This window comes from Amphiura filiformis, chromosome 9 (assembly GCF_039555335.1).
Source record: "Amphiura filiformis chromosome 9, Afil_fr2py, whole genome shotgun sequence".
Lineage (NCBI taxonomy): Eukaryota > Metazoa > Echinodermata > Ophiuroidea > Amphilepidida > Amphiuridae > Amphiura > Amphiura filiformis.
The window spans coordinates 4,103,147-4,116,564 of record NC_092636.1 but is presented as its reverse complement, the minus strand read 5'-3'; the positions used below and the strand labels follow the sequence as shown (position 1 = coordinate 4,116,564).

The following is a 13,418-nucleotide window of genomic DNA, read 5'->3' as shown; positions in this document are numbered from 1 at the left end:
TACTGTAGATAGCTAGCTGCTAGCAAGCTGCTTTCTACTGAAGATAGCTAGCTGTTATCTACTGAAGATAGCTATCTGCTACCTACCGTACTGAAGATAGCTAGATGTTTACTGCAGATAGCGAGCTGCTAGCAAGCTAACTGTTATCCCCTGGAGATAGCTAGCTGTTATCTACTGAAGATAGCTAGCTGCTATCTACTGAAGATAGCTAATTGCTATCTAATAAATATAGCTATAGATGATATGTACAATGAAGATAACTAGTTGCTATCTACTGAAGCTAGTTGCTATCTGCAGAAGATAGTTATTGATGCCTGCCTGTCAAACATTGTATTCTACTATGAGAACACCGTACAATTTTTCACCGTTATCATGGTTATGCCAGATTTTATTACTTAGTAAATCATGTTCGAATGTTTTATCTTATTCAAAATTTCCGTTATGTTGCATCGAGGTACACAGTCAGTTTGACAGCTATTTTTACTTTATAATACACAAGCCTGTCACATCATGTAATGCTTCACAAATAGTATATTCAGATATAACCACGGTCAAGGCTGGTATTTATTTTGTCATCAATTTCATCACGTACACTATGCGTGTAGCTAGCAAACAATACCTAATATGAGGGCGATTAGTTGATGACTATCATAATTATAATTATTACATTAATATGAATGAGCATTTGATTGAATAATCATCATCGTTAGATCTAATAAAATATGTAATACACGATGATTATGTCCTCGCAATCAAGCAGGAACAATGCATGTGTGATCGAAATATTTTCCACTGGAGGAAGCATTTCAAATGGAATGAACACGTAGATCAATTTTCCCTCTGGGAAAAAATGCAATCTGAATCTTCCACAGAAGGAGGGTGGTTAATGTGCGAATGCCATTTGAAATTCAATGTGTGCATAAAACCTGTTTATCTGCCTTTTTGCAAATGAGCTAATCCATTTAAAGCATCAAGGGCAGTTGAGATTGGATTAAGCACTTCCTTTCTCTTGACCCAAAGGCTGGCAGTAAAATATTCACTTGATTGCTGGGAGTGTCCTTCTTTCCCTTGTTCTTTGTCTTCAGATCTGTTTCTCACTTTTCTTTCCATCATGCTTATGACTTTTCATCCTGGCTTGAGTAGTTTGTTTGAACCTGGTCCTATCAGAGCCCAAGTGTGTATCCACGCGGAGCAACGGTTTAAACAATGTCCACACTCCACCTGTGGAAATAATCTACAGGGAATAGACTTATTGAATAGCCTGTTTGCAATTAGGGAGGCAAGCATACTTTTATTATACACCCCCACATATTTCTTTCATTTATGTTGAATATTGGCCCTATGTCATAACTGTAATGTAAACTATTTTCATTATATCGAATACTGTTTTCATACATTCATATAACAACCAAAAGAACTGATTTGTTCTTCACCCTGGCCCCTGCGGCCACATGTAATCTGATACCTCTTTTCTGGACCGTACATGTCTATTCCAATCCTGTCTGCCAGCTATGCGGGATATTAGTGATGACCTCAATGATATCAAAATGAAAACGAATACTTGTATCAATATAATGATTGTTGCATTTTTGTAGCACAAATTTAATGTCGGCTATCTCTGCTTTATCTTCAGAAGATAATATACAAATACAATTTATCACCCTTCGCCGCTGAAAAGATCCTCAGAGCGATTAAAAACAAATATATTTATTGGTTGTATATTAGTCATCTAGTTAATAAAGAGCAAAACAATTGCAAACGAAAGATAGCAAACAGCTTCACTAAACTATCTTAAGAAGATAGCAAACAAACTGAGCTGTCTTAAGTAAGTATAGCAAGAAAGTGAAGCAATAAGCTATCGATAATACTATGCTATCAGGCTATCTTCAGTAGATAGCAAGAAACCGAATTAGCTACATTGAGTTATCTTCAGTACACTGTAAATTGGCCAGAACACATGGAACGCGTTCATTAATGTAACAGTTTTTTAACACATGACACGTGTTCAACTTATTTAGAGAACACTAGTGTTAATGTAGAGAACACAGGTGTTATTACCTCAGAACACTAGTGTAACATGTTCTAATCCTTTAAACTCTGGTGTTCAAAATTACTATCTATGAACACCTCGGACACATGAAAGAAATGTAACAGTTTTTTAACACATGACACGTGTTCAAACATTGATTTTCAGAATGCTGGTGTTCAACCTTTATTAATACATTTTCAAAATCTCATTACTCGACAATAAACAAATACATGGTAGTATAAACAAGATAATGGCGGTGTTCCGAAGAATTCCGAGAGATGAAATCAGAGAGTTTTCACCTAAGGCAAGCCCAAGGCTCGAACCCTCGTATCGTAACCCGATCGTATCTCCCGGCTGACAGCGCAACGCATTTCAATGCGATTTTCCTGCGATTAAAATCGCTCGGCCATAGTCACCCTCTTGTGTCTCTCCTATGCTTGTTCATCGCTGTCCACAGATATACGGGCTCCGAGTCGCTCCCAAAGTTGCCCTGAATTTCATTCTTCTCTAAATCCTTCGAATTTACTCTCACTATCATCCCATTTGTCTTGGAAAAGACAGTTTGTTATAGCGTTTCCCGGAAGCGTTTCCACGTTTCATCGCCATTGTTGTTGTTACTTATATCCCTCCTTCAAAGGAGCACCGTGTATTTCTCGCTGACACGTCGCAGCTCTCCAACGCCTCTATCTGCTCATCCGTTCCATTTTGAATACCAGTATTCAATATAATCATTCAGAACACTTGTGACATGTCTGATCAATACGATGTGTTCTACATTATACTAAAAGAACACTAATGTGCAAGGCTTATCATATTTTCAAATACACTAGTGTTCTAAAGAGACAATTATGAACACCTCGGACGCGTCTGAGAGGCGTCACGTGTTCGGGAACATTTGCAGTGTAGATAGCAAGAAAGTGAATTAGATATATCGAGTTATCTTCAGTAGATAGCAAGAAAGTGAATTAGCTACATTCAGTTATCTTCAGTAGATAGCAAGAAACCGAATTAGCTACATTGAGTTATCTTCAGTAGATAGCAAGAAAGTGAATTAGCTACATTCAGTTATCTTCAGTAGATAGCAAGAAAGCGAATTAGCTACATTGAGTTATCTTCAGTAGACAGCAAGAAAGCGACTTAGCTACATTGAGTTATCTTCTGTAGACAGCAAGAAAGCGAATTAGCTACATTGAGTTATCTTCAGTAGATAGCAAGATAGCGAATTAGCTACATTGAGTTATATAGCTAAATAGCATAAAATCGATTTAGCTACACTAGGCTATCAAGCTATCTTCAGTAGATAGCTAGAAAGCGAATTAGCTACATTGAGTTATCTTCAGTAGACAGCAAGAAAGCAAATTGGATACATTGAGTTATCTTCAGTAGACAGCAAGAAAGCGAATTAGATAATACTAAGTTATCTTTAGTAGATAGCAAGAAAGCGAATTAGCTACAGTTAGTTATAGGATATGTCATTGATGGACATGACAGTTGGTTGGTTGATTGGACTCGGCATTTGTGTCGTCAACCAACCTGCTGCCATGTCAAATAAATGCCACATACCTGTATCAAGGGGTTACAGAGCTACAGGCCTTTGGGCCTCAACTGTAATTCCTTCACTCATCGTTGTATTATGCATTTCCATAGTTTATTATATATGTATTATTCTTTACATCTTTATAATGTATTATTCTTATGTATTATTCTTGTATCGTGTAATGAGTGAAAAGATATTAATAAATCTATCTAAATCTTCAGCAAATAGCAAATAAGTGAATTAGCTACTATAAGTTATCTTCAGTAGATAGCAAGAAATCAAATCAGCTACGCTTAGCTCTCTAAAGTAGCTGACCAATTGTGTTTTAGCAATATATATAAGTTGATTCCATCAAACACAAAGTACAGCTGTAGATTGCAAGAAAGTTGAAGTTATACTTACTCCATTTGGTGGAGTTAGTTAGAGATTCAGTGTGTTTTTGTTTATAGCAAAACGACGTCTCTCAAGGTTTTAATCATAAACAATGACCAAATGGTTTAATTAAATTGTGTGTATCTATGGACGTGTAGTAAAAACATTGACACTGAGGCCCCTGTGCTTCTACTCGTGTCTCTTTCAAGGCTCATTTATCATGTGGGCGACACGTGAATCGGCAATATCAATCAGTATAGTGAAATAAAATAAGATGAAATAAATATAACAAATATATTTAAATAAAATTAGATAAGAATAAAAATCAAATCAAATCAAATCAAATCAAATCAAATCAAATCAAATCAATAAAAAAATGCAACTAAAATAAAAAAGAGACGAAAGAAACAGAAATAAAGGAAAGGAAAAGAAAAGAAAGGAAAGGAAAGGAAAGGAAAGGAAAGGAAAGGAAAGGAAAAGGAAAAGAGAAGAAAAATAATGAATAAAAAGAAAATAGAAAAAAAAAAAATTAAATATACTTACATGCACAATAGAAATGTTTACAAAAAATAAATATACCAATGTGTAATTCATTACAAATTTGTATATATACGGTATAGTTCAGGAATTGATTATTCCAATTTCTGATTTTCTAAAGTCCATTTAGAATATTTTACTATTTTTTTTTAACCCAACTAACTATACTTTGACAGAAAAGTAATTTAATTTAAGCCGAAATATTACACAAATTACGTGTTCAGATTTATATATTTTGACTTAAACAAATAAATATGGAGGAAATGAAAAATAGAAGCCAAAACTAAACGGTAAAATATAGAAAAGAAAACGCTTAATATTTTTCGATTTCTTTGAAATGTCAACTTGTCTAAAAATAAGCAAAAAGAAAAAAAAAAAAAAAAAAAAAAAAGATAAGCAATCATGTGGTCAACCGAGCTTTCTTTCCTGTTCCTATGATTGGATTCAATACTTGCGAAACATGCTCAAAATAGAGTCTTTTCTTTAAACAGGTTACCATAGTAACTGTTAGACGTGAATAAAGCTCGTTTGCAATTTACTACATCCTTACACCGTGTTTTAGAGATAATAATATAAGATTTGATGTAAGTCCAAGCATGATAATTGTCTTTGACACTAAATTTGTACAGCGCTAATGACTCTACCGTAATAAGTAAGGGTCATTAGGGGATTATTTGTAGAAGAATAAATAAATCAATCAATAAAAAAATGAAAAAAAATGAAAAAAAATGAAATAAAATAGAAATAAATAAATAAATAAATAAATAAATAAATAAATAAATAAATAAATAAACTAATAAATAAATAAATAATAAATAAATAAATAAATAAATAAATAAATAAATAAATAAATAAATAAATAAATAAATAAATAAATAAATAAATATTAAGAAGTAGAAGTATCACAGACAGCTATACAGTACTCGATACCAATAAATGGTAGAGCTATTTTAAAAATATAAACACAGATTTTATAACATTTCACTAAACGGTGTCTCACGCAAAGGCGATCTTCAGGTGAATAAATGAAAAACACGATGATCTGTGAAATAAAAAAAACCATACAAAATGCTATAAAATGTTAGTGAAATGTTAGTAAAATGTTATAAATGTTAGTGAAATGTTAGTGAAATGTTAAAAAATGTTAGTGAAATGTTATAAAATCTGTGTTTATGTCTACCGTAATAAGTAAGGGTCGTTGGGGGATTATTTGTAGAAGAATAAATAAATCAATTAATAAAAAAATGTAAATAAATAAATAAATAAGTAAATAAATAAATAAATAAATAAATAAATAAATAAATAAATAAATAAATAAATAAATAAATAAATAAATAACTCTCGGCATGTTTATCACTTGACACTTTGAGACGAAGCTCCTCCAGTCGTCATAGCATACAGTGCCATTCATACGTCAATGCCATTCATACGTTTTTGACGTATGAATCGACGATTTTGTACACAGAATCCTGAAGGTCCCGAAAAGCGTGGTTCAGAGGACAATTTTGTCCTTTGGCATCATTGGCATCAATTTGCCGATGAGGGGAGTGTTTTTATTCTTCCACATAGATATTTTTAAAAGCGCTTGGAAAAAACAACTTTTGTTGGCAAAAAATGAAAAACTTTTCATCTCGAAACAAATAATCAAGTAACAAAAATAATTTCCTGAGTGTAATAAAGCCAGCTTTTGTATTTTATAAGTTACATATTAAGAAATTAAAGGCATGGGTTTTCATTGCTCACTAGTTCACGTAACTGAAATGTGTCATATCAAAATCAAAACGTTCTCATTTTAAGGACTGAAAAACACATGTTGAATGATTCATTAAAGTTGTGTATACTGTTTATGAGCTTTCTGTGATGCTTTTTAATATTTGACTGATATAAGTTTTAGTCAGTTTCTGCCAGTTTAAACTAGGCAAAAATAGGATTTTGCCAGTTTTTGCTACTAAACCGAACCGAGTGGGTTCTTTCCGATAGGAGACTGAAACGTGAATGATCTGGGCAAATGTGTATAATATAGACAGTGACGTGGCGTGAGTCATCATAGGGGGGCACCGACCATGATCAGGGGCACCGGGACTGATGGGGGAGGGGGGGAACAAGCCGTTTTCGGGGATTTTTCTATGGGCTTTTCTAAAATTTCAGATCGATGGGGGCACGTATGACGCTACGCCACTGCATATAGAGATCTTCTAATTCCAATATTGAAGAGTTCAATATTGGTTTAACTTGCAATTATATGAAGCAGATTGGAATAGTGATACCTTTTGGAAGACATAGGACTAACATTCAGCCATACCCATAGAGCTGTCGGGAGAGCTGTATAGGCCCTACAGCTCTAGTTCAAAGCCTTTACCCCAACCACCCAACCCTTAGCATTATAAACCTAACTCTATACAGTGGCGTAGTCATCAGGTTTTCGGAACAGGGTGGCACCTCTACAGTCTATGGTGGCACAAACTTGTGAATGCACTGATAAAAACATGATATCATCATGATCATCGTAGAGTGTTCTTATGACATATCACCATTGCAATTATTAATGCTTAAATGTGCTAAAATCTGGTTAATTGTGGATTGGACTCGGTAATGCACCCTGTTATGTACCATGTTTTAGGGGTGGGCCCCCTGGATACGCTACTAGTATACTGGCTGTAAACTCTAAACACTTGCCCAAATCACATGGTGCGGTATATACTTGGTGGGTATATAATAGTCTCTATTTCTTTACTTTATTATTTCCAAATATATCAATATGTTAAAACACTGTAAATTATCAGGAGAACAACAGGTATATGAATACATGAGTGCAAGCATTAGGACGTGATTGTCCCCTCCAAAGGACGCAGTGTCACCTGATTTATTCACAGAATTTTTAGCTTACCGGGTCAAATTAATTTACCCTTTGTCTCATATCCCTGATTTACCTATATTATTCTATATATATGTTGGGACTAAAGCTTTTTGATGTTAATGTATAAAACTCTCTTTAACCTTTTCTATTTTCAGCCTTGTGAATGATCGGGCAGCCAATGGCACCACACCTACCTACCTTGCAGCACAGAATGGTCACGTAGGATGTCTCAAGCATCTCATAGAGAACGCAGGTGGAGATAGTTGTCTGGGAGCTCTAGACGGCATGCAACCAGTACATGCTGCAGCACAAACTGGACAGCTGGATTGTCTCGTGTGGCTGGTAAGATCTCTTGATAAATGAAAATTCAGATCAAGTGGAACCTGTCCTGCCTGTAAATTCTTGTTTTGAGGTAGAATCATTGTTTTCATGGCCTATATGTACATTGTATCTTGGCTTGCAATGACGGCAATATCGTATAACGTAGGCTATACACATTTATAATTAATCTTAACAGATATAATCATGTCCACGCTCTAGACATACATCGTGCCTGGGACAGGACTAACAGGGATACTTATCTCATATAATATGTTTCTGGTAGCGCCACCGACACTAATGGGAGGATATTCAATGACTGGCAAGTTTACCTTGTTATCAAGTTGAGCAATAAGGTCAACTTTCCTGTCTCTGGATGCCCTCACAAAAATAATTGTATTGAATATGATAGTGATGGCAACATTATCTTGTCGGTGGTAAAAGTTGTGAATTAGTTTTGTTAAGAATATCCAATAACTGGCAAGTTTATCTTGTTATCAAGTTGGGCAACACGGTCAACTTACCGGCCTCTGGATGCCCTCACACAAATGAATATGATGATGCCGATAATAAAGTTATCTTGTCGGCGCGGTGGTTATAAAAGTTGTGACTTAGTGTGAGGATATCCAGTGACTGGAAAGTTTAAGCTTATTATCAAGTTGAGCAGTAAGGTAGACTTCCCTGTCTCCGGATATCCTTCTAAAATAAAAGACAAAAAGATGATGATGATGGTGATGAGGAGGAGGAGAAGGAGGAGGAGGAGGAACAAGAGGATAAAGCGGAGAAGGATAAAGAGGAGGTAGTGATATTTTGTGAGCATATCCAGTGTTCGGAAAGTCGACCTTGTTATCAAGTTATACAGTCAGGTAGACTTTCCCGTCTCTGGATGCCTTTACAAAATAACCGAAACTAATGTTTTTGTGAGGATATCAAGTAAGTGAACAACAAGGTTGCTGTCTGTGTGAACCTCCACAAAAATAAGTGTATTGATTATGATTATGACAATGGCAACATTATTTTGTTGGTGATAAAAGTTGTGAATTAGTTTTCTGAGTATATCCAATAACTGGCAGTTTATCTTGTTATCAAGTTGGGCAACACGGTCAACTTTCCTGTCTCTGGATGTTATCAAGTTGAGCAGTAAGGTAGACTTTCCTGTCTCCGGATATCCTAAAATGAATGCATTAGAAACAAAATAATAATATGATGATAATGATGGTGATGATGATGGTGGTGACGACGACGACGACGATAATGATGACGACGATGATGATGACGGTGATAATGTGTAGGAGCTTTAAGTGGGGGCATAAAGAGAAGGTATAGGCCTATATATTTTGTGAGCATATCCAGTGCTTGGAAAGTCGACCTTGTTAACAAGTTTTACAATAAGGTAGTCTTTCCTGTATCTGGTTGCTTTCACAAAATAATTGAATTGGATATGATAATGACATGATAACAATTATCTTTTCGTTATATTGGTGATAAAGGTAGTGATTTTTGTATGAGGATATCCAGTGCTTGGAAAGTCTGCCTTGGAAAGTCTACGTTGTTAATGTAATATGCTTATATTTTTTTTTAAAGTGGTTAATTATAATTGTATTGGAAATTGTGTGTGCAAAAACCACACCCATGTTTTATCATTGTAATTAGCCTAATTAGGTATAGGTTATCATTTTAAGCTATTTTAAAGAGCTACAGTTTCTATGCGACAAAATATAGACGAGTTCCCTTTAACATTTTTATTCTGTCATTTTCATTGCCTGCACTAATGTTCCGGAAATATTGTTGAACAATTTGACAAGAATTGTAATGTATTTTAGTCATTTTGCTGAAGGTGTTTTAATCAAACTGTAGCACCTATGATAAAGATCAGGTGGTTTCTATTACTACAGTTAATTACTAGACATGGTTTGCATATGCGACGATGATAATGCCAAGTAAAGCAGGCATACGTGTCTACGTCTATACCCAGCAAATGCATTATGTTTTCAAAACGACGTTTAAACAGTTTCCAATTTGCGTTGAAGACATTAACTGTCAGCTTCTAAAACATTTTAATGTTAAATTTAAATGTTAGGTTCTAAAAAAGGGTCATGAAACGCTATAAAACATTTGTATCAAATTCTTATTACATGTAAGTTTTTTAGAATGTGTATTTGATTGTTAATTGTTTGCTGCAATTGCAAGACATTTTAAATTTTCTTACAAGTTGGAGTTTTGGGGTAACATTTTTGTGCCGTTTAAACCAATACAGCGTTTTGAAACTGGTGTGTGACATACTCGTTTTACACGAACAGCGACTTGACAATAACGTATGGATCTTCTGATAAGTCTACATGGTTATACTTCTTGAAATTAATACAGTAAAATTCCATCTACAAGCATAATACCTATAAATAAGTTTGTTTGACGAACGAGACAAAATGCAGACACCCTCCACAAACAATTGGAATTTGAGCAATATTCCTGATACATGCGGCTGTACAATCATGTAGTATTGTAAGACCAATCTATAAGGTATTGTGGAGGGTGTCCTTCCTTTCGTCTCTTTCGTCATAAAAACACTACTTTTTGTAGACGGAATTTTACGGTATGAGAAATACAACATTTTCTTCAAGAGTAGGAAAATAATACCTAATTCCTAGGGCTCATTGCAACAAAGCCACGTCTCTATAGCTCCACTCAGTCCACTGGGTATAATTGAAGACCGAATTAATAAAGACTAGTTTGCGTATATCGTCCTGTCAACCAGACCAAAAATGTTGTATTGCGCACGTCAGCAACCAATCACGTCGTGCCTTTGCTCTGACGTCAGACGCAAACTAGTCTTTTTAATTCGGTCTTCAATTATAATGTTTGAACTATGTAGATGACGTAGTTGCATAATTTGAGCCCGTAATATTCAGTGCTATGCTATTTTGAATGCCGATTGAAAATCAAGATTTTGGTTAAAAAGCAATTCTGCTATATGAAAAGTAAGAAAACAATAGAATATTGTTCTTTCATATAGAACAAAGTGTTCAAAACATTTCATCAGAACTGCTACAGCGTTTTACATTGTTACATGGCGAAACCCTTAATATTCGGTTGCACAATGAAAATGCCTAGAGAGACACACGATAAAGATCATCAATATTCCACCTGTCACTGCAGCAAACTCCTGTTTCAATGACAAAAATAAAAGGACTGTTTAAATCCCGAGAGATGTGAGCTTAAAATATGTAGTAGCTTTTATGATGAATTATGTTGGCTGTTCAAATTGCCATTTAATCTACTTCAATCCATGCCATAGAAATCAAGCTCAAATGTATGGGAATGTGTTGGATGATAAGTTCACTTTGTGGTGATGTATATCATGATATACCATGCATACATTTTATATATCCAAATTACATTGACAACTTTTTATCCATGTACCCCTCCGGCGGGAATGAAAGCATTTACATGGATTTGAATTAATCCGGATTCACAATCACTGTGTGGATAATCCTAATTTTGAAAACAGATGTGGGAGAAATGCAAAATAATGGGGAAACTGTTGAAATATTTTGATCGAACTTTTCATGAAAATAAAATGATGCACCGCTGTTCTTATACGGGAATATCCATCTTATTTAGCTTTATTTTGCGAATAATGCATGCGTAGGTAAATCACACATGTGAAATGAAAATTAGGATTCTGCTGAAAATGATGGATTCACTTAAAAATGAACTCTAAATGTATACTTCTACGTAGTCACTAAAATCATGCAGCAAGAATTTGCAATCTGAAATCCATTTTGCTTCAGTATAATTGATTTTTATTTTTTAATGAATGTTAGGATAAAATAATCATAAACAGCATTTTTTATGACGAATACTATATACTATTGCTTAGTAACAGTATGCAATGTTTTAACATAATCATCGTCACAAAGAAACTTTCCTTGCATGGGGGCCCGTGTTTTCTTGGATTTTCACAGGTTCCCATTAATATGCGTTATTAGTGCACTCCTGTTGAACACCTTTAAACACATTTTCATGCTTGAAGGTATGATTTTGAGCCAGGAATAGCCACCATTTGCACACTTTTTGTGTGTCAGTTGATCACTTTGAACATTGTTTAATATGTTTAATAATATAGAATTGCAGATTCATACGTAGTGGTAATAAAATGAAAGTAAATTAAATTAAACTTCAACGCTACTTGTTTATTTTCGCTTAACGGGAGCGCTTTCGAGGAACTTCCTCGTCATCAGCCGATGTTGTTGGCTCTGATGTATTTCTGGGAAACGGCTAGAGACCAACCTCACATCAGAGCCAACAACATCGGCTGACGACGAGGAAGTTCCTCGAAAGCGCTCCCGGTAAGCAAAAATAAACAAGTAGTGTTGAAGTTTAATTTAATTTACTTTCATGTTTAATATTGTTCTTTCACACTCTGGAATATCAAATTAATACCTTTTCTGTAACAGTGTTTTTGAACACATCCCGGAATGCGTCCGGGGCTCCAAAGGAAAAATATCTAAATTATTATTTATCCCATATTTTTTCACACTACATAACAAAGTCATTTTTGTTTGGATTTCCAAATTATTTGGAAAATGAAACTATTTTTCAAACTAAGAAATGCTAAAAAGGTGAATACGAATTTTAGAGAAAATGTATAAAAAAATAAATTTGAACACTAGTGTTCAGGACACTTGTTCAAAACAGTCACTTTTTTGCATTTTACCCCGGTACACAATATGGAATTTAAAGAGCAGTTTTCAGCCTTTAATCATATTTCATCAGCTGTTATTACAACACTTTGCTACAAACACAATTTTGTATAAAATGTATAATTGAATTGCTTTCATAATACTAAGAGTTGAAACATCTATTTTTACCATGTTTTATTTTGAATTGCTTTTACCTGTGCATTACTCTGGTCTATAATATTTCGCCATAAGTGTTTTACTTTCTTTTCTGATTTTGAACCATGAATAGGCCTCTTACAGTATACTATTCCGTCAAAACCAATTGTGATCCTTTTATTTATTGATCATTCCTCTAGACTTAGATTTACAAAAATATACAATTTTAATAACAGTTATAACCACGCAATATTATTTGATTTTGTGAGGATATCCAATAAATGTCAAGTTTATCTTATTATCAATTTGAGCAACAAGGTCAACTTTCCCGTCTCTTGATGTCCTCACAAAAATAATTGTATTCAAGATGATGACGACCATAACAAATTTATCTTGTTGGCGCAGTGGTATTGAATGTTGTGAATTAGTTTGATGAGGATATCCAGTAATTGGAAAGTCAAGCTTGTTATCAAGTTGAGCAGTAAGGTAGACTTTCCTGTCTTTGGATATCCGTCTAAAATGAATGCATTTGATGATGATGATGATGATGATAATGGCGATGATGATGATGATGGTGATGATACCGATGACGAAGACAACGATTATGATGATGATAACGAGGAGGAGGATAAAGAAGGGGAGGATACAGAGGAGGTAGTGATATCCAGTGCTTCGAAAATCGTCCTTGCTATCAAAATTTACAGTAAGGTAGTCTTTCCCGTCTCTGGATGCCTTCACAAAATAATAAACTTGAAAGTATTTATGGGCTAATCCAGTTAAAATCCATACACCCCCTATGAAAGTAGAGGTGACCTTAACCCTCCATACTGCGATTGTGAATTTCAAATGGGGTTACCTGAATGCGTGACACCCCTTGTATGAGAGATGTCCATAGGGTGTATGAATTTCAACATAGATAATGGATTAACC

The 13,418-nt window shown here is 34.6% G+C and overlaps 1 protein-coding gene across 2 annotated transcripts in view; it reads left to right on the top strand.

Moving 5' to 3' along the window:
* LOC140160528 (uncharacterized) overlaps window positions 1–13,418 on the top strand; it is a 48,935-nt gene that overhangs the window by 22,806 nt on the left and 12,711 nt on the right. For both annotated transcript variants that reach the window (XM_072183767.1, XM_072183766.1), the window contains exon 3: window positions 7,488–7,674. In XM_072183767.1, coding sequence (XP_072039868.1) covers window positions 7,488–7,674 — 187 coding nt within the window. The remainder of the gene's footprint in view (window positions 1–7,487; window positions 7,675–13,418) is intronic.